This window comes from Anoplopoma fimbria, chromosome 18 (genome assembly GCF_027596085.1).
Source record: "Anoplopoma fimbria isolate UVic2021 breed Golden Eagle Sablefish chromosome 18, Afim_UVic_2022, whole genome shotgun sequence".
NCBI classification, from domain to species: Eukaryota; Metazoa; Chordata; class Actinopteri; order Perciformes; family Anoplopomatidae; genus Anoplopoma; species Anoplopoma fimbria.
Genome location: NC_072466.1, coordinates 19,659,450 through 19,672,930, shown reverse-complemented (window position 1 = coordinate 19,672,930; position 13,481 = coordinate 19,659,450). Strand labels below are relative to the sequence as shown.

At 41.5% G+C, this 13,481-nt stretch overlaps 1 protein-coding gene across 1 annotated transcript in view; it reads right to left on the bottom strand.

Moving 5' to 3' along the window:
* Positions 1–13,481, bottom strand: part of LOC129106751 (neurexin-3b-like) — a 270,033-nt gene that overhangs the window by 147,340 nt on the left and 109,212 nt on the right. Inside the window, 4 exon segments of the mRNA XM_054617965.1 lie at positions 4,496–4,615; positions 6,586–6,612; positions 7,531–7,704; positions 8,649–8,839. Of these exon segments, the coding sequence (XP_054473940.1) occupies positions 4,496–4,615; positions 6,586–6,612; positions 7,531–7,704; positions 8,649–8,839 (512 nt within the window).

Genomic DNA, 13,481 nt, shown 5'->3' with positions numbered 1-13,481 from the left:
TGATGGGGGGGAGGAAGAGATGTCATAAACCTCCGAGGGACAACTTTTTGTGCACTCTTGTCTATGTATGCGTTTCGGGCAATTCTACTGGGTTGATGTTGGGCAATTACCCTTTTCCTCCAGGCACAGCCACACAATTACAGGAGCAGTTTCCTCAAAGCAGCAAAGCTCCATCATCCAAAACAGGTCCTTAGTGATGATACTGCAGGCAGCTGTGAAGTGGCTGTTATTAAGCCACCTGATCATGTGATGCCTTAGTCATTTCTAGCCAAGATATCTGCCTCAACTACTACAACAAAGAGAGTGAGATCATCCCAAAGTGTGCTTTTGGGATAGCTGGTGCCCCGAGGAATATTTTTTGGGTCATTTCTGATCTACCTGAGGTATTTATAGACAAATGCTCTGATATTTCAATGCTCCACTTACTGTATAAGTCCCATTTAGCCAAAAAGGTACAATCACATACTGAATAAAAACTTTATGAGCCTCTGAGAGAAGAAAATCAAGATAAAGGAAAACATTTCACATCCATTTCTCACCGATTTATTAGGATCTTGGCAGATTGGCACCACTACATCTGCGCCCAGCATAGACTATGCCAGGCTCCATGGGTCCCTCATAGCCAGCTAACCCCTGCTCAACACCTGTTAACCAGTCCCAGTCAGCTCGAGCCACTGCATCCCATTTACAGAGACAGCAGGTTCAATTATTCAACGCTCCAATGAAAGCTCCTTCGGTATTCATGAGGAGTTCTATAGATATTAGCAGAGTGTGCATGTTTTAGTGTCTCCTTTCTCATTTTCTTGTATATTTTAAAACCTACGCTCATCATTGATGTCATGTCAACGCGAATAGCGCCATTGTGTGGCTAGGTTTTTAATTCCCCCTTGACTTAATGCTGTCGAGCAGACACATCAGTCAATAGAGGGAAAATTCTGTTATCATTGTTGATTTTCTACTGAGTAGAACATTGTGGACCAGAAGAAACAAAGCTTGTTCCTCACCCCCCGATCTCTTTTGTCCTTTTTCTTTTTTCTCTTCGCTCCTCTCCCCGACAAGCGGAGGAAGAAATGACTACGAGGCGAATGCCATGATTATGTCTTTTTTATGTAGTGAAGGAAGCAATGCCGCTGCTGTGTCATTTATGTAAGCAGTTAGCCAGATATGGTTACAGCCCTCTGAGCATGCCTTGGGAAGTGAATTAAGGACATCGGGTTGAGCAGAAGCAGAGGGTTGGTAGGGATCAATACACTGGCAGAGAAATTCATCACTAAATCTGTCCAAGCAATTACTGATGTAAGCATTCAACTGACGAACAGTGTTCTGTCTTCAGCCTCCCTCTCCATGCTTTATTTCTGTTTGTTTACCATGTTCCTGACTGTGGAACAATGCAGCGACCTTTGCAAAGATAATTCTAGTTACGTAAGTTGAGTAATTGCTCTGGATGTGGAAGAGGAGTGTCCGCTGCTCTTCTTGCCTGGCCCACAGCTTCCATGTCCTTGGATTTAAATGAAAATACACGGTATTCATAGAACCTGACAGGGAGAGGTCTGCTCGGAAAACAGAGAGGAAGAGGAGAGGGAGAGGAGGAGAAAAGACAGAGTGAAAAAGGGGGGATGGATACGAGACGACAGGGAGATGAGCATGACAAAAGCAGTGAGCCGGAACCAAGCGGGATGAAAACGCTATAAAAAGGGTTCATCCCCTCACAACCCACTTTTTTAAGCACAATATGTACCTCCAGATTGTCCAAGTGGCTTTGAAAATGGCCTGTATGGCTCAAAGTCCCTTTGTGTCTTGTTCTCATAAGTAAAGGTGCGCAGAGACAACGTGCAGGCTGCAGGGGTACACAAGAATAAATGAAAGCAGTGTAGATAGTTCTCGCCTGCTGAGGCTTTATTTTTGTTCTCCTTCTCTGCCACCTAGAGCCCTGTAGGCTACAATGGAGAAGTGCAGCGAGGGCACGGAGGCTCGGCGCTAACAATCGGCACGGAGAACACTGCGAGAGGCTTCACTGGCAGAAATGTTCACTTTACTTTGTTCAAGTTTCTTCATTTGGACAATGGGTAGAGACGGAGTCAGAGAAGCAGACAATTACTGATATTTGCTGCCAGCTATCAGAGAGGGAGAGACTGAGAGAAACAGAGGGTGAAGCTCACTCCCACATTGTTAATTAAAGTCTCTCTCTCAGCACTGTGCTCACTGAATAAAAGTCCCAGAGTCATACAAAACCACACAAGGCAGAGACTGTGCTCACCGTTTTCATTTCTATCAAGCTTCAATCCAACAATTAAGCTGTTGGCAATATGATTGTATTGTAATACGTAGGATTTTGCATTGTTTAGGAGATCGCGCAATATTCTCTCTATGATCCATAACTATAGAAATTGGATGGGCAGTGTGTTTGTAGTGGAAGATAGATAAAAAGAAAGAGAGAGAGAGAGAGAGAGAGAGAGAGAGAGAGAGAGAGAGAGAGAGAGGTACAAGAGGCAAGCAGCAGAGGAAAACAACAGGAAAGCTGATTTCATGCTCAGGGGATTGCATCTCATTCTCTCCAAGCGCAGAGGGACAGTGTGCGGTCCTGCTTATGGATTTACTGCCACCTGGTGGTCTGTGACTGCACTGCTGAGCCCAAGAACCCTCTAGAGCACAGGCTGTAATCAGAGTCGGCAACAGAAGATTGAGTCAATCCAAGAGGAAACTAGACCCCTTATCTTGGGCGCACGGTGTCATGTGCACATCTGAAATATTAATCACTGTGGTGCAAACTGGCCGTTATCCTGACTTTGTCTCTTTATACTTTTTGCTTCTCTTTATTATTTATTTTCTCATTTTCTAGCACAGGAAATGAAAATAAATTGCTTGAAAGAGGACAAAAAGAGAGTGAAAATCAACTGCAAAATTCCCATTTAGGGCTGCAGCGCTGTGGTAAGGATGCTATTATATGCTTGGACAGTCCAGTCGATATTAGTGAACATCTATCTCCAGAAGCAGCAACAGGAGAACTAAGACTAAGACCTGCACTGTCATGAGATGTAAAATGAGTTACTATCCCAAGCTCTTTTGTTTCAAGAAGAAATATGACTGTGTCGATCGGAAATCAATGAAATCTCCAATTCCCAGGCAGCAGCAGGAGATGAATTAATGAGGGCTTCTTATCACTAATTAACACACGAACACACAGCTGCCATCACGAGGTGTGAATTGTAGTCAATTATTCGCCTTGCGTGGAGACCATAGCGTGACAGTGAGAAACCAAAATGAATGAGAAAAAAAAAGAACAGAAAATTGGGATTTGAGAGGTATGGAGTCCAACACGGTGTCACATTCAATTCAATTCAGTTTATTTTGTATAGCCCAGAATCACAAATTACAAATTTGCCTCAGAGGGCTTTACAATCTGTGCACATGCGACATCCTCTGTCCTTCCCTCACATCGGCACAGGAAAAACTCCCCTAAAAAACCCCTTTAACAGGGAGAAAAAAGGAAGAAACCTCTGGGAGAACGACAGAGGAGGGATCAGAAAGGTCTGGATGATTAGGGGATGCCAGCGCTCACAGAGAGCAGCGATCCTAACACCTCATTAGTCTGGCCCAGCAGCAGTATGCCCCGACTATTAACCGCTAAATGAAAGACCGCCAACCGTGATTACTGAGGGGAAGTCCCCTGTCGTCATGGGGATAAGAGAGAGACACACACACGCACACACACACACACACACACACACGCTTATTTGAAGGGCATTTATGAAAAGGCGATTGAGGCAGAAGTGGATATTTTACACATCATCAATCGCATCCGTTCGCTCCGAGCCTAAAACGTGAAAGCTTGGGACATCAAGCATTTGGTACGAAAAATTGCCTGCATTGCAGCAAAGAAAACAAAATAAGAACACCCTCAACAATTCACCGGCATCTCTCAGCTGCTTCATTTAATGATCACATGAAGCTTTCAGCTCCACTTTCACGCAGCAAATCTGACAAGGGCTTAATAAGCACATGAGTGAAACAGCCTGGAGTCCTTGAGTCAAGGATATGGTACTCACTGTTGCAGAGGGGACGGCACGGCTCCATAGCTGCATCCAATGTATGTGTATGCATGTTTATAGCATGTGAAATGAGTGCACATCTTCATTAAAAGGTGTTTGTATGCTTTTCTATTTGCAGGTTATGGTTAAGTAATAAGAGTGAAATATGGCAGTTTTGCACAGTTGTGTGTGCCTGGTGTGGACCGGATGAACATGTGTTTAAAGGACCATTCCTACGTTTTTGAAATGCAGTTGCATATGCGCAATTTGCGTTTCTCCCTGACTGGTAAACGCTGATCAAGTCCTGTGTCCAAGTCTCAACGTTGAAGCTGATGTTGCTTCATAGATGCCACCTGAGTCATTTTCTCAGACCTGAACAAAGCTCACAGGATACATGTACAAATCAGAGGAGTGCTCCTTGACTGCACACGCAAGGCAAGTACAGGTACATCTTAAGCAGTACTCACGGTCGTTGCAGTGAGTTCCCGAGTAAGACGTCATGGAGCAGTCACAAGTGAAGTTCTCCCACTGCTGGATACACACACCCATGTTGGCACACGAGTCCTCCTGGCAGGTCGTGCTGGGGCCTGGGAAAGGGGATGGGGGGGGGGAGACAGAGATACCACAGGAGCACAATCAAGCAACAATAGGAGCTACTGCTGAGCCTTAACAATGCAGGCCCCATGCAGAAGGAATGCACTCGAGAGAAACAGATATACAGCATGTGGGCCTAGAAGAAAGAACAAGGAGCAAACAGTGCCACCACAGGAAGCCTGACCTGCAGTACAACACACTTAAAAAACAGTCTGGGGAATCCTGTTTCATGCTGGGTAAAGCGGCAAACGCAGTGGCAAGCTGAAGCAGACGAGCCAGGTTTTCACAGGATCAACAGCACGCCTCTCAAGCAGTGGGAGCATCACCTTTTCTCTGAGGTAATTGCTGTAAAAACTCCTGTACAGGATGCTATGCTATTTTAGTTCTAATCTGCATTTAAGGCATGCTACAGCAGACGACTTGTACCACAGCTGGGCTGATGTGATGACACTGTCAACAATCCTTTTGTATCCTTCTTTTTGGAGAGTGTGTGCAAGTGGACATGCATGCCATTTTTTATCATTCCAACAAGTAATTGAAAAAGTTTTATCAGAGTAAAACTTTGAACGCTGCATTCCCTCTGTGAACAAGCAAGACACAACATAAAAAAGAACCTTTTAACAAATAACTCATGGATTTAAAAACTCCATTAAGCAATACCCATTTAAAAAGAAATGCATTAAACTAGCTATGGCAATTTTCTATCCAAGTATCTCTTTCACTGTGAGAATACACGTTGAACACCAGACACATTAGAGGGACGGAGTTCATGAAGAGAAGAGACGAAACAAAAAGTAGTGCATGTTCTCCTGTATGCGTATCAGTCAGACAGGAGTTGAGGAGGGTATTCAAAGTCAAACTGGATGTGTGTTTGCTATTCGTCTACACCACACATAGCTCTTACCTTTGAATACTATTACTGAGAGGGAATGCAGATAAGGACAAGCGCACAGCATAGATAACAAGATAAACAATTCCCCCGCCGGAGCCTAGACAGACACGGGGGGGGGGGGGGGGCCTCGACAGAAACCCCTATGATAACCACGTTGGAAACAAACAAAAGTGAATAAAGTAAAATCAAATAAACAGTCCAAATAAATGTCAGACAAATGCAAGTAAACGGTGTCAATTGTCTTGTGCAAGACAATATGAAGAGACAGAGTGCAAGTTTGCCGCTGAAAGTGCATTTACTGTGTAATGCACGTGATGGTAGTCGACCAGGCGTCCTCCACACTCTGTGCATACATGGATTTTCCCTCAGGGTGAATCTCATGTTTGCGTGTGCGCAACAGTCGTCGTTTGTCAGCGTGAGCAATGGAGGGTCGCTCGCTCTCTGAAAAGCGACATGATAGTTTTTGGGGTTTTTTTAAATGAGAGAGACGGACATGAGCGGCACACCGACGGTGTTTGGATGTGCAGCGACAGCCTCTTTCTGCTGTCTACGGCGGCCTGCAAAGTGTCACAACTAGCATTTTCATAGTAGAACAAAGCGTTCCCACAAATGATCTGCCTCTGCTTTGCTTTCAGACTATCTGACTGCCTTATGCTTATACTGCATGAACACCACTTATCTCACCTGATCGGGTTGTTCTCTTCAAATATAATGTGAACTCAAATTCGTTGCAACTTATTTTAGATACATTTATCTCGGTAATTAGTAGGGAGGAAAACATGCTGTAAGAACAGTTATATAACTGTAATGCTACAGTCTAATATAAGTATGGCTGCATTCACACTTCTACAGTATGAAATAGAAGTATCCACACAATAATCATATTTTTTACTTTTTCTTATGTCTCTCTCTGTTTTTTTTTTAATCTTCGCATTCTGTTTTCCTTTTCAGAGAGCAAGTCCCCTCTGCTGCACCAAGAGAACATTACTGGCATGGCGACACCCACGATGCATTGCACACAGCAGACTTTCAGGCGAGCAGGCCTCAGAGAGGCTGAGTTTAACCCTCTACCTTGCAGGTCGGCTTTGGTGAAACCAACTTTGTTAGCGCAGAAAGAAAATAACAAACAGAACAGAGCAGATCGGAAAACAAGAGTAAAGGTTAGTGAGGGACCAGCATCGTTAGTGTTGGTAAAAGTACAGAGTTTGTCACTGTGTGCAGAGTGCAACATTGTGGAGCCTTGTTGATTTGTTAGTGAGGGTTGAGGTCTTGAAAAAGATCCCACATAGGGCTATTTATTTTATTAAACAGGATTTTTAAGTTGTTTCTCTCCTCACTAAGGCCTCTGAGCAGCTCGCTGAACTAATCTTAATCTTCTGCTGCCCTCTACAGGTCATATACACAGGCCTGCACCAGACACAAGAAACATCATGTATTTGGACACAATAGAATTTACATGGAAACAGTGATGCTATAGTACAACTAAAATAGATAGAAACCGCCTCTAGCTGACTGATTGTATGACAACAATATAGAGACATAACATTAACTATTGTCTCTCTTTACAAAAACAACATCTTCAGCAGCTTTTGTTGTATTCTGTAATTGCAAAAAGAAACTGCCTTAAGTTTGAGTTTTAAGGTGCTGGAGAGGGAAAAAGACAGGCGGTGAGTGTTTGAGTGCAAGTAGCATTATTTTATCTACAGATACAAAAATACCCACACTCTTGTTTTTGTTTCATTAGCTTTCATAATCTGGGTTTCTTCATTTGTTAGTCAGGTTTCAGTACTGTGATCTTGAAATAGACTGATGCAACATAAAAAGTTAACAAGCCAAGAAACTGAAAGACAACGCGTTTTCTTGTGATTTGACAAAAGCCTGGCGAAGGGGAAAAGAAAATCAGTTGGATTAACAATGCCATCGAGTGGCTTTAAGGGCCACTGAAGAGCCCTCTAATTAGACTAATAAATCTCTCGGAGCAGGTCATGATTCTTATACGCCTCAGGCCGTCTGTACCTTCACAGCTTCGATCAATCTGCCCACTGCGGAAAAGGGCGTCGTTGATGAGATCTGGCAGGCGGCCGTTGAGATCAACTGAGGCCAAGCAGCCTTGGAAGCCCTCCCGAGAAACCACCAGCTTAGGGAGGTTCTGGTACATGTTGGGTCCCAGACCTCCGACAAACAGGTCACCTGAGGTTGAGACGACATAAGTATGTTAGTGAGGTTAAGAAATATTACGGTTGCTATTGTAATACAAAACAATCAAGTAAACCTCTGTTCAATTATCTTCTCTTTCCTATGATGATATTATTGACACATTTACTGATTGAGACGGTGTTTCTCAGGCTGGATACCTGACTTGTACAATGAATCCTGAATCTCTTAACGTGCGGCTGAAATCAATCTTTTAGGAACAGGGGAGAGATTCATAAAGTCACTGGTATTCTGTGGTGGGACAAAGTTCTTTTGTTAGTCAGAAGTCTTAGCTCTCAAGTCCCAAGTCCTGAGTCCAAGTCAAGTTCCGTTTCTAAATTATCACATCACCTTCCCTTCAGCAAATATATTGCTATCAAATATTTTAAACAGAGAAACAGTTTGTTAAGTCAATTTACAGTAACTATAAATGCTTTGTAAAGGAATAGTTCAAAATACGCGAGAGTTAGAGGAGAAAATACTACTCATCATGTCTGTATCATAATTATGAAGCCTAACTCCCTCCAAAGGTAACAAAACATGCTAACCAGCACCTCTAAAAATCATCTATGTTAATTCAGTTCAAACCAAATCTGACTAAAAATGACTAAAGACTAGCAAAGTCTCTCTGATTTATAGTATATCCTCTCTGGAAAAAGAAGAGTTGATTGTCTGTATCATATCTTCAAATTTTAGATTTTGGAGAGGATATTAAGTCAGTCCTAGTCAAAGTGTTATTGAGCCTCTAGTGTTGAAGTTAAAGTTGAGCTGCAAGTCATTTTTGGATTCTGTGAATTCTAAAAGGTATCAGGTTTATGACTCTGGTCTGGTTCAAGTCCATGTCACATGTGGATATACAGCTGTGGATGCTGTCGGGGGTTGTAGGAAATGATTTGAACCTGATCATGATGATTTTAACATCAAAAGCCTGGATGAGCTACCTTTGAGGTCCAGGTTCTTGGCTCCGTTGACATTCTGGGTGACTGACTTGGAGTCCACCTTGAGCGTGTGCGTGTTGGAGGCGTCTCTCGTGACGACCACGTTGTGCCACTGGTTATCGTTCAGGGGGTTGTCACTGTTCCCCTTCAACAGACTGGGCCCGTTCCCCAGGTCGAACACATAGTGGATAAACCTGGCAGAGGAGGAACACAGCAGATCAACTCATCAGGGTTTGTTAGTGTAGATGAGTGTGTGGTTGCAGTATGCGTCTGTTGATACTTTGGCCGTGCTTACAAGTTAGAGCCTGTCGTCCACTTATGGGAATATTGGCGGTTCAAGTCCTCGGTTTCTCAAATCCGCATGTCAAGATGTCTTTGGTCAATATACTGAACCCAAATGGCTCCTGAAGCCACCAGGGTGTGGTTGTGCATGAATGTGCATTAGTCAGATCCAGATGAGCAGGTGGCAGTGTTGGAATGTGAGTGTAATTGTGTGAATGTTTACATGTAATAACGCGTTCCAGACAACTCAGAGGCTGGATGCAGAACAGGTTTCTCTAAATTACAGTCAAATATATGTTACCTTGACTTTTTTTTTAACACTTTATCTTTGTTGCTTTTTCATCATAGATAGAACACAAACATACAAAAAGGTAAAAAAAAAAAAAAAAAAAAACATAAATAGGATCCGGATCGCCCTGTTCCCTCAAAAGCATTATAAATCTTGAGATATATTCAGGGTTTTTTTATCCCGTCTTATCGTTGAGATGTAAACATTGTCCATTTCTCCCACTTCTCACGACATCGCTCCTCTTGGGATCCTGTGAGTTAACAGTTCCATATCATATATTTCATTCATAATTAACAGCCATCCATCTTGTGATGGTGGTTCTTCCTTGTACCATCTCTTCGTGAAAGCCTTCTTACAAGCTGCTAACAAGATTTTCAGCAGATACCCGTCTTCTCTTAACACAATATCTCCAGTCATATTACCAAAGTAAAGTAACATACAAGTTTTTCCCATTTCAGTTTTACATAAAACGTTGTATTTCTTAACTTTCCATCAAATGTTGATATAAGGTAGATACGTATGATTCTATGTTTCTTTGAGTTGTAAACTCCAATTACGGTTCTGATTATTCCATTTTTATCAAAGTTAATATGGTGCTTTATTTCTCTGTCAAAGAAGTCCCTTAATCGCAGATATCTGAAGTGATCCTGGTTATTTAATGAATACTTGTCTTTAAGCTCCTGGAAACTCACAACACTCCCATCTTTAATAACTGTGCATATTTCTGTTATTCCATACGGTATCCACTGTTTGAACCTCAGATCAAGCGAACCCGGGATTAAATGTCTGTCATAGGCTATCCATAGAAGAAGCCTGAGCTCTTCTTCTAATCTGTATTTTCGTACCAATTTAAACCAGCGTAGATCAGGTGACATCATCAGTCTGTTCAAGTAGATCTTTTGCTATATTTCTGTCCCCAATAAAGCTTTGAATTTCCCTTCATTCCACATATCGTTCTAGGTTTTTCCATTTTGCTTCATCATTTTTGGTACACCAATAAATTACTGGTCTAATTTGTGCTGCATGGAAATATTCCCTAAGGTTGGGAAGTGACATGCCTCCTTTATGTTTTCCAATCTGTAATGTTTCATATTTGACTCTTGGCCTTTGACCAGTCCATATAAGCCTTGAAATAGCTTTACCCAAGCTCTGAATTGTTTCTCAGGTATCTCGATTGGTAGTGACTGAAAGAAATAAAGGAGTCTTGGAAGTATGATCATTTTTATAGTGTCTATTCTTGAACTGAGATCCAGTGGAAGAACAGCCCACCTCTCCATATCACCCCTAATGTCCTGATCCACTTTGATATAGTTAGCTCTATATAGATTATCAATACCTTTTGTTATTTTAACCCTGAGATATGTCATTATTTTGGAATTCCAATTTAGTTAAGTGTTAATTAAGTGTTTGTTGTAGGGTTTGAGGTGGTTTGTAATTCAGACAAATTCAATTTATACCCAGAGTAAGAGCCGAACATTTCAAGTTGGTTGACTAATATAGGAAGGCATTTGTCTTGGTCCTCTAAATAACAAATTACGTCATTGGCAAAAAGCACAATGATGTTTTTTTCATTCCTGACCTTTATCCCTTTAAGGTCCATATTCTGCCGAATTGCTTGTGCCAGAATAAAGTCGGTGAAAGATAGCATCCCTGCCTAGTAGATCGTTCTGATGCTATACTATCAGTCAGACTCCCATTTATTTTTTTCCTTGCTGTTGGGTTTTGATAAAGTGTTTTAATACATTGAATGGCTTTTTCATTTAGTCCAAATTTCTCAAGTACCTGATACAGAAATGTCCAGTTCACACTCTCACATGCCTTTTCTGCATCAAGACTTATCAGGGCTGCACTGATATTTTTGCTGTTAATATGTTCAATTATATGCAGGGTTCTCCTTATGTTATCTTGGGTTTGACATCACTTGATAAAGCTTGTCTGTACTTCATCTATAATATCATTCATAAAGTGCTCATACCTTTTTGCAATAATCGAGGTATATAGTTTATAATCTATGTTAAGTATTGATATGGGTCTGTAAACAGAGCAGGTATCACTGTCTTTTCCTTTAGGAATCACTGTTATTACAGCCTCCTTCCAGGATGGTGGGAGTTCACCATGGTGAAGCGTAAAGTTAAATGACGACTCAAGTAGTGGTACAAGTTGTTCACTGAACGTTTTGTACCACTCCGCCGGTAGAACACCACTGCCAAGGGATTTGTTTGTTTTCAGTCTTCCCATAGCCTTCTCTATTTCTATGTTTGAGATGGGTGAAGTCAGAAGGTCATTCTGGCCTTTCCCAATGGCCCGTAGGTCCAGTCTCTGTAGAAAAGCTCTAATTTGATCAGCGTCAGCGGATTGAGGTTGACTACACAAATTTTGATAATAGTTCCTGAACATGATTTCAATCTCTTTGGGTTCATAGGCTACTTGATTTGTGACGGTATCCCTTATCTTATGAACTGTCCTATCTGCCTGTTCATTTTGCAGTCTTTTACCAGTAATTTATTTGCTTTGGGTCCCACTTCATAGTAGGATTTTTTAAGTCAGTGGTTAATAGCTTATATATATTGTCTCTAATTTCTTAAATTTTTGGTAGCAATGTCGAGTTTTGGGTATATTTGTGTTGTTTTTCAATTTCCAGCAGTTTTCCCTTTTCCTTCCTATATGCTTCTTTCTATTTCTTGATAGATGCCGTCTTAGCAATGAGTTTCCCTCTCATAACTAACAGTTTTAGTTTGACTTCAAGATAAACTGCACAGTGGTCCGACACGTTTGCTGCTTCGATTTTACACTCCATAACTCTGTATATGTCCTTTATATTCATAAATAAATACTCAATTCTGGCTTTTATTAGGTGCTGAGTAGTGTGTATAGTCCCTTTTAGAGGGATGAAGCTCCCTCCAAATATCAACTATCCCAAATTCTTTAAATAAGGCCTTGATCATTTTTGTGACGTGGTTGGTATTTTTCCTATTGTTTGTTGTGTCTAGACTGCTAGTCATGACAATATTAAAGTCACCAAGGACTTTTCACTGTTAGGTGAGGAATAAACATTGACCAATGTTACTTCTTCGTTTTCCTTTCACAATAATATATCCGTCTTCTTTATCATTGATTTCTTTAGTACATTCAAATTTCACCTCTTCTACAACCCTGGTGGAATGAACGATAAAATGTATTTGCATAGCCAAACTTCTTAAGCTTCTCATGTTCCTGCCTAGACAAGTGCGTCTCCTGTAGATATATAATCTGTACCTTATCCTTCCTTAATTTTGTCATTATTTACCGTCGTTTAACAGGGTTGTTTAAACCGTTCACATTCAACGACCGTATCTGAATATCATTCCCTATCATTTGTGTTTATGAAGTCAAGTTGCAATCCGTACCCAAACAAGAAAAAGAAACACAAACCATGGAACATCATTCGAACATAGAGCAGTGTGACTTCAGAGAAAAAGGATGCAACTTGCCATTCCTTGTGTTCCCTGATGGTGTGAGGAGGGTAAAGTGCCTCTTTGCTGAAGGGGCCCTCCCTAGTAGTGAGAAAATACCTACAAACTGGTATTCCACCAGTACTAGAAATGTCCAACATTTAGCTCATACATAAAGTGCTCCCTCCATCGGTTTCCTAAAGATAATCATTCATTCATTCATTCATTCATCTTCAGTAACCGCTTATCCAGTTAAGGGTCGCGGGGGTGCTGAAGCCGATCCCAGCTGTCATTGGGCGAAGGCAGGGTTCACCCTGGACAGTAAAGATAATCAAATGAGTCATAAATCTTTCTAAATATGTTGGCCGGGGTTTGCATAATTTCAGATGACAAAGATCATAATAAAAAAAAAAAAACCTGTTGTTTTCGTCCTAATTGAGTATTATATATAGATTAGTAGGCCTATTATAAAGCTCAGAACCTCAAAGTCCAGACCTCAGGTTGGAAAATAGCAGATGAAATGACTAAAACATGGGTCTCTCCCGTTGCTTATTTCAAATTGACGTAGCCTGTGTCCCAGCTTTGTCATATAAAACTACCTGTGATTTTTTTTTTTTTCAGACCTCAAGTGTTTTTTATTTGTTTTCACTTATCTGGTCCACTTCACTTCATCCTAAGGCGGTGGGCTCAGGTTGGAAAATAGCAGATCAAATGACTAAAACATGGGTCTCTCTCTGGCACAAATTGGGCTGTCCCAGCTTTGTCTGTCGCCTTATTGGTCCACTTCGTTTCCATGGCAACACCTCGTCCAGCCGCTGTGCTCACCCTCCCCGT